The 8817-nt window shown below is 36.8% G+C and overlaps 1 protein-coding gene across 2 annotated transcripts in view; it reads right to left on the bottom strand.

The window, feature by feature from the left end:
* Positions 1-8519, bottom strand: part of cenpw (centromere protein W) — a 10395-nt gene extending 1876 nt beyond the window's left edge. The window contains exons 1-2 of one of the 2 annotated variants that reach the window (XM_016541047.1): positions 8279-8519; positions 1561-1674 (exon numbers count right to left, since the gene is read on the bottom strand). In XM_016541047.1, the coding sequence (XP_016396533.1) occupies positions 1561-1674; positions 8279-8365 (201 nt within the window). In that variant the 5' untranslated portion in view covers positions 8366-8519. The remainder of the gene's footprint in view (positions 1-1560; positions 1675-8278) is intronic. The other variant, XM_016541056.1, reaches the window with a different exon arrangement.
* Between the last annotated feature and the right edge of the window lie 298 nt (positions 8520-8817).

Genomic DNA, 8817 nt, shown 5'->3' with positions numbered 1-8817 from the left:
GATCTCTGTTCAGTGTTATTGTGACTCATTTGATGTGGTGCCCCATTCAGATCTATAGCGCTGGAGAAAATATCCATCAAAGGGGTGGTTGCAAGATGATGTAGCCGGATTCCGGCTGCAATACGAGTGTGTTCATTTGCTGCCTTAATTCCTTTTTCAGGTCATGCAGGGCCTGAGCCTCAAAACAATAGATGAATAAATAAATAAAAATTACAGGAGATTCAGCTGGGCCTAATCTACAGTAAAACACTATATCTAAACTAGATCTAACAGCAATCAACACTGCAACTCTGCCAAAGCATGGATTGCATTTATGATTAAACTTCAGACACATGCTTTCATTCCTGAATATTTAGTCTGTGAACAAGAAAATGCCTTCCCAAGGATTCGCTCACTCAGATGTCTTGGTTTTTTTTTTTTTTTTCAGAATTTGGGGTGAACTGTTTAAATTTGTGTCAGTGGAAAAAAAAAACTAAAATTATGCCTCCATTCTTTATGGAATATATAATTTCTTTTTTTGACCTGGACATGATCGGGTGACTGGGAGTGTGTTTTGTACGGTTTTATTCTGATTTGTTTAAAACAAAATTCCATGCACTCCAGTATGGTGTTTAAAGTCATATTAGAATCTATCATAATCAGCACAGGGAGCACTCAGCTGCCAATTTCTTTCCATTTGTGTGTTGATATGAACTCACCCAGTCTCACTCTAAAAAACAGGCTGCACTGCTAACAGACTGGACCTGCAGATAAGCTGCCATTCACCTAATGTAGCTCTTGGCAGTCCACTAATGAACAAATTGATTGCTGTAACACATACTGTTGAGAAGATCAATAGGGCGGCCACGGGTGACATCTGCTAACAATGCAGCCTGATCAAATTAATATACATTGGAAACCTAACCCAGCCAATCTCAGGTACCCACTGTGCTTGTTAGAGAACATCACTGCCTCAACACATTGTTGGACCTCAGGCTAAAATAAATCAATTGAAGTATAAAGAAGGGAAGTTGGAAGTACGTTTTGCCTGATAGTTCAATGGTGCACAGACCAGAGATAAAAAGAAGTCACTTTCTAACCTTTACGAAATAATAAACACAACTAAATGTTTACATGAGAGACCTACACTCACAGAACAAAGGTTCAAGAAAGAACAAAGGAAAGCAGCATATTTTGTCCATAGGATCATCTTCACTAGATTCAGGGGAAAATAAAGATATACGGTATGCGCATTTAAGGACCATTTTAACGCTCATGCAAAAATGCTAATAAATACTTCAAAAGTGCTTTTAAAAATAAATTATACAGAAATAATAATTAATATAAATTAATAATTCATATAATGATTGTATTATTATATATTAAATAAAATGTTATAAATCTACTATATAAATATATAATAAATAACCATTTTTGCAGGGCAAAAATAAAATGTCAATATTTTCAGCTACTCGACATGTGGGATATTGCTTGAAAGTTTTAGTGTCTACATAGCTACATTGATCTAATGCAGCTTAGAGGCATCTTAATTAGCTTAATTATTATGGTGGTGTTGGATACCTTCGCAACAGCTCTGACGTGGTGAACTTTGATGGTTGCGGATTTCTCCTCAAAGGCTTTCACCCTGGACTCCTCCGCTAGACGATGCAGGACAACCAGGAGGTTGAGCTGGGCCTGTGGACACAAGAGAAAAACCAATTAGTTCATTAATTTGTCACTTATCTGACATTTATGCAATGTCAATTACAGCACACTTATTACCGACACCATACCCTTTGAGCAATCTAGGGCATGTGAATGGAATACACTGAGAACAATCGTTAACTGCTAATTAATTGTTAATTAAAAAGGATGTATTAGGCAAGCCAAGGCGTTTGCAGAATTTACAGACTGTAAATTATTGCACAAATTACTTTGGTTTATTACACAAGATAAACACGCAAAGGCAGAAAACATATTAGTTTCCTTTAACCAAAAAGCATACTAAAACTAAGCCAGAGCTAAAAAGATCCACAATGCTTAAGTGATGGACAGCCATGTAATCATTTCAAGAGGCTCTTAGTGACTTGGCGCACAAAAGGCCAAACGCTTGGAGTCAAGAGGACTATCCAATGTTTTGAGCGACTCAAGTGAATATCATCCACCAGGTGTAGCATGCAGAGCTTGCCCTATACCTGTGCATGGATCAACAGATAAGTACCGGCGTAAAGGAGGATTATGTTACAGGAACTGCTTGGCAGATCCAGGAGAAGGGGGTGTCAGAGAAAGACAAATCTTCCAGCCCTCCCCAAAGACATGGATCCTTTTCCAACCTTGTCGGATTAGACCAGGAAATTGTTTCATTTTCAGCACTTCATCTGTCTTGGTGCATTTTGTCACGAGATGTTGAATAGAGGTCTGCACTCTGAGATGGATTTCACATCAGCCTTGAGCTCAAATTAAGTTTACATATTTAAAATCACCACCACTTGTGCTGGAACATGTGCTAGCATGACAATGTTGTATACAACATACTCTACAACAATATGAACCAAAGAAATAAACACAGAGAAAGCACAATGTACAGGTGTGTCTTCCTGGTGCAGTTCATAATGCAAATATGAAGTCATTCTATTTTCCGAGGGTATTTCCATCATCATTTAAACAATTTAGGTGATTCTAATCTAAACCACAGCCATAGCCATGTGTATGAATAATCATTATATGCATAATGAGATGATTTTGAGGGTGCATCACAATTTGCCATTACTTTCTCCCAAGTCTCTGTAACATTCAGTTTAAAAGGTTAGTTCGCCCCAAAATGAAAATTAGATAGAGCTTGAAAGATCAAAGACAATTTTTAATATAACTCCGACTGGATTCGTCTGAAAGAAGAAAGTCATATACACCTAGGATGCATGGGGGGGTGAGTAAAACGCAGCCTAATTTTCATTTTGAGGTGAACTAACCCTTTAACTGTACATTTTTCACAGCTTCAAGGGCTCATATTGTTCTAAACTGTAGCATTTAATTTTTTTCATGACAACATAACCTCTTCTAATAAGCCAGTAACTATTTTCATTTTATGACTGATAACCGATAAATTGCTGATATTATAAATCTTTACTACTTTATTAAAAAAAAAAGAACAGTTTCTATATAAATATCAATTTAAATATCACAATCTATTAATCTATTGCTAACCCTTTAAAATGTATAAAGCAATCTAAATATTAAAACAATTAACCACACTGTGAACAATAAATAATCAATACCTGCAAATACATATACATACACACACACATATATATATATATATATATATATACACACACACACACACAAAATATACCTTTAAGACTTAGGCTATAACATCAAATACTTCATATTGATTATTTCTGGCCTGTTTTTACAGCTTAGTTTTCATAAATTGACTGAGGAAGGAGATTTGTGTTGTAAACATATACTTAATATTAGAGATAGACGATATATCGATTTACCGATATTTTTCCCGATATTTAAGCATTTTACAATAATCGGATATCGGTTTTGTAATATCGGATTCACCGATAAACGCCGCCATCTTGTGGATTTTTTGAGAATTGCGCGCAGGATCACCGAGCATGGACTTACTTCACTCAGTCCTTTATTTACTTTATAACAGTAAATAAATATCGGTTCTGCATATCGGTTATCGGGCACATAAACATGCAAATAATTGGTATCGGTTATAAAATATCAATATCGGTCGATCACTACTTAATATTCCTAATAACAAAATGTGAAATGTATTTTCTGCACTTTTTCACCTCCACTGTGGTCTGCACTGTGTACTGCTACAAGCGGTTATATGAAGAAAGTTCTGTATATTATCACCTGCACTTTCTCTCTGTCTCAAAAACACACATAAACAAATGAAACAAGTGACCACATCCGCTGAACCACATCCAGCTAGTTTTCCTAATGATTTCAGCTGAAAAAAGGCAGCGCTCCTTGTGCATCTACACAGCGCCATTTGGATGTAATTTAAATCTATTAATACCTCATTTTCATAATTGTGGGTCATCTCTGGGGCGTCTGAATACTTCTCCAACAGCTGGTCTTGAGAGTGTTTTCGAGAAGGAAACTGAGAAGCCCATGCAGGCTTCCCCTGTGCCAGAGGCTTTGCCAAAACATAATGACCGAGCTGAACTGATTACCTCTGCTGCCTCGCTCAGACACGGAAAGCACATTGAATCCTCACTGAGGGCAGAGGAGTGCAGAGAAAACCAGTCTCAGCAGCATTAGGAACATTAAAGAGAGTCTGCGCCTTCTGCCTCAGAGTGTGCAGTGCAGACTTACATTGTCCTATGATCTGTCCAAATGTCATCTTGGTCTTGTAACAGAAAGTGTAACAAGATGAATCTGGATTTACATTACCTGAAGGAAATCCCTTTGCTTAGACTGCAGAAAAAAAAGAGCTTAGGTGTAAGTTTCAAGGCTAGTTCACACTGCACAATTAAACACCAGATGGGTTAACAACACTGATACAACAAAACCAACAGGCAATGATGTTTTTTTGGCATTTAGGCGTTCCTGTAGCTCAAACAGTAGAGCATAGCACTAGCAAATCCTTATGTTCAATTTCCATGGAATTTAACCATTAAACTGATCTACATTAAAAAGATCCATTTAAAAATTATATACTATTTTGTCTAAATAATATAAAAAATCAATCACTTTATATTTTACAGGAGTTCATTTAATTTTGGGCGTCACATCATTATAAAGTACTGAATAAAAAATTGATCTTCATTTTGAGATTTGCTGAAAATTATAAAGTGAGCATTAGATGTCAATGTAATATGAAAATATAAAGAATGGGCATGCGCAATTTAATCCAATATTGACAAATTAAAAATAATAATAATATCGGCCAATAACAATAGGCACTGATTGTGCATCCCTAATAGATAATTGTTAAATATGCAACAGAAATTTCAAACACAATTCAGTATGCAAATGAATGCAAGAAAGAAGACCAACACTTCCTGGCAACATAAATCAATTCTAACAATGTAAGATTTTCAAATATCTTAAAGCACAAATTCAAAACATTCACTTCACTAGACTCAACAGACCAGGATTTGCATTTATCAGCTCTTAAATAAACACTCTTGAACAACTTGCAACCACCAATTTCAGTTCAGGAACCCATCACCCAATTACAAGCCAGGCACAACTTCTAATGACCTGGTGTGAAAATGCCAGGAGCTGTTGGCCTGGGCCACCAAAACAGCCCATTGATTTTCCACACTTTCCCAGAGATTCTTAACACCAGGGAGGAAACGTTGCTGTCGGGGGGCAAGAGTGGGTCTACGATTTGGGGGGAGATCTGGAAAAAGAAAACAGACACTTTTTCACAGCTTCCTTGCAGGATGCAGCTGATTATTTTCGTGTTCAATCAACCATCAAATGTAGCATAAGCTATCTCAGTTCAGCAGGGGGAACAAAGCGCTGTCTTAAGCCACTGCTCCACCCGGCGGGACGCACTTATAAACAGGAGAGATGAAATAGTATGACTGGGATAATCTCACAAAGCTGTTTCGGTGCTTATAGAGTAAGATCTGATGCAGGAGACAGGAAACATGAGTCTAAGCACTTTTGATAGACTGCAGAATAAGTAAGGAAAAGCCGTCAAGGAGAAATCTGGATCAAAAGTTTCTGAGGAAATTGAACATGTATTCCTGTTACTGTTTTACAGTTTAAAATCAGTGTTCTGGGTGCAAACACCTCTTTCTCATTTGCCATTTTGACATCTACTCTACCAGTCTATTTATGCTAACTGAGGCCTAAAATTGCCTCTGTAAATGATATAAATACCTGCAGTACACATAATTTTGTTTCCAAAAGAATTGTTTTTGTATACGACTTAAATTTCAGTTTGTTCCTCATGAACACACAAAGCTATCAAATGGCTTCAGAAGCCTTTAAATAATTAGAATTTTCTAAAGATTTAGAAGGATTCAAAGTTCATACATTGAATGATTCGTAGTCAAAGAACAGGTTCATAAGAGTCACTTGTTTGTGAATCAGACTACACTGGTCATGCTGCATGTTTGCTTTTGAGAGAAGCAAAAAAAATCTAAAATCACATCCAATTCAGAATGCAATCACATTTTAAACATTTTTTTCTCTGAACCTATAGATTTAATATCAGTGCTGGAAATACTTGTAAATTGTAGGTCTACAATCAGAGAACTAATGGTTTCATCTGAAAGCCAAAACACAATCATAGCTTGACCAATTAAAAGCAGACTCATTCATGATGTGATGCATAAGGCAAAGTGTGAAGGGCCTTATTAGGAATTTTGTCATTAAAAGCACAGGAAACCAGATCAAACCGGTACATATTCATAGGACGGTAAAAAAAGAGCCTTTCTTTCATTTTTTCCTGCATTTTCCTTTTAATTTAATGGCTGGATTAGACCCCTGTAAAGCAGAGGACCTTTCAGGCGGCTTTTACATCCCCACCTCCAGTCTCTATAAAGAAAGACCAGCTGCAATGGACCTTTAATTAGGACCCTGTTAGCACATGGACATCCTACACACACGCAGAGCATAATCAACTATGTACAGTGCCCCTCAACTTAAAAACAACGGATAAGCAATTCCCTAATTCCCATGGAAAACACTAGGCAAACTTGCCGAAAGGCAAACCTCAATCAACCTAAACCACTGGACTCCCCTTTTGAAAACTGAAGTTCCTTTTAATCAACTTAAGCTATGAAGTGGTCAGTATCAAGCAATCAAAAGGCAGCATGCGACACTGCCACATAATCTATTGCATGTAACAACATTTACAGTGGCCACTTCACGTGATAATGCATAACACAAATTGGTTTCATCAGTGCTGCTTGGATATAAAACGTTAAACAAATGTAAACACATCTGCTAAGTTAAAGGGCCAAGTTCCTTAAAATAAAATCGACTTCAAAAAAGTCAACATGGTGGTTTGGTTTTAATGGCTTGTCCTCCCATTTGTGGTTTCCTGATCCTAGAATTAGGTATTTTCCTAAGTGACAAGGTGGGCAAGAACTTTACACTGATAGCAAACAAATCATTACCGGCAGAGTCAAAAACAGACAAAAAGCTTTAGAAACAAGTTATAAATAAATAATTTACATAGCTTATTATATATTCTTAAAAAGAATAGTGGCAGCAGTGCTTCTTGAGTTTTGAATAATAATGCAAAGCAGCAATAAAATGCATCAGACTCTAACATTAAACATTTCAATTCACCTCCATATGAAAACTACTTTGGGAAACAACATCATGAGCTTCCTCATAATGAGGTCTGCAAAAAGACATGAAAGGAGCCAGTAATGTCCCACTAATTCAGCTCATTTGCATTAGCTGTATTCCTTTCTCTAAACAAACTGGCTCACCCATGCTGTAAGCTATATATAAAGCTTTTGTTCCAAATCACTATATCTTTTCATAAATAATTGTAACCAAAGTTAAAATGCATTATAATATTTGCAGATTCCTTGTTACATGTGAAATTGGTTGTTTGTCACATTTTTTTTAATGTTTTGCTTTCTAAAGGTGTAACAACGAATAGATAGAAGTATTATAACTGTGGTTAAAATATGGCATTAATGCACTAAAAACACTTTTATAATGCGTTACATATTGGCTTCAAGTACTGAGGACAGCCCTAAAGATATGCCCATCTTATCAGTAAAGCCGGTTCTGTAATCAGCGGTAAATCTCCATCACGTGCGTGCTTTCACATTGAGCAGCATTAACTACACAGAGCCGTTGTTCACTGACGAGCTGCGCAAAACCACGTTCATATTCGCGCGATTTTTTGCGCAGCTCGTCAGTGAAAAGCCCGCAGGTGATGGAGATTTACCGCTGATTACGGAACCGGCTTTCTGACAAGATGCGCATTAAATATCGCATGCGATTTATCGTGCAGCCCTACTTAAAACCTACTGATCTCCCTGCCTAGACATCACTACTGTGCTTCATATAGGCGCTTCCGAGCTTTCTAAGCTGTCCATAATGTTGTCTATGTAGGAAGCGTACTAGATTTTGAGACACAGACCTAGACAACAACGAATATGCACCTCTACCCCAGTAAATATGACGTAGACTAGAGATGAAACAGATAATATTCTGACTACACAACAACTGCATAACAGTACACATGTCATTTGACAGTTAAATTAAATCTGAAAGCATAATTCCATGTGAATATCACAACAAGCGCGTTTGTGGTGGAAACTGTTGTGGTTCACTTTCATTCACTCACCATCAAGTCTGCGTTTTTTCCTATCCGTATATTAGTGTTCTTCTTCATATGGAGCTTCAGGGCTGCTCTCGGTGCTTTCTTTGACATGTTTTTGATTGCTTGAAGGCGTTAGTTTACCGTTTTGAAGATCGAAAATAAAGCTCGCGACTGTTTGTTTTTCGTTGTATTCAAAACACCGCGCGTTTCACTACCGGCTCCTGATGATGACGTGTAAAGAGCTCAATGGTTGCTCTCACCAGCACGTGATTTGTGCGTATTTACATCAATCTGTGGGTGAAATTGTGTGGATCACTTGAAGGTTATGAATCTTTATATTTCTTTGAACGTTTAGAATGCAGTCCAGGGTTTTACATATGAAATGATAGCCAGACACTTTTTATTCGATTAATCGAGTTCTGTTTTGGCTTAATGATTTTACACAAGTGAAAAAATTTGTGAAAAAGTAAAACAGTTTTATGATTAAACTTTTTTTTTTTTGGTTAAAGATACAAAACGTTTAATGTCTTACATATGTATTATAGCTATTTAATTCTATTACA

The sequence above is a fragment of the Sinocyclocheilus rhinocerous genome, unplaced genomic scaffold, assembly GCF_001515625.1.
Source record: "Sinocyclocheilus rhinocerous isolate Xijiao unplaced genomic scaffold, SAMN03320098_v1.1 scaffold2448, whole genome shotgun sequence".
Taxonomy (NCBI): Eukaryota; Metazoa; Chordata; class Actinopteri; order Cypriniformes; family Cyprinidae; genus Sinocyclocheilus; species Sinocyclocheilus rhinocerous.
Note: the sequence above shows the minus strand (reverse complement) of the source record. Positions and strands in the feature narration are given on the sequence as shown.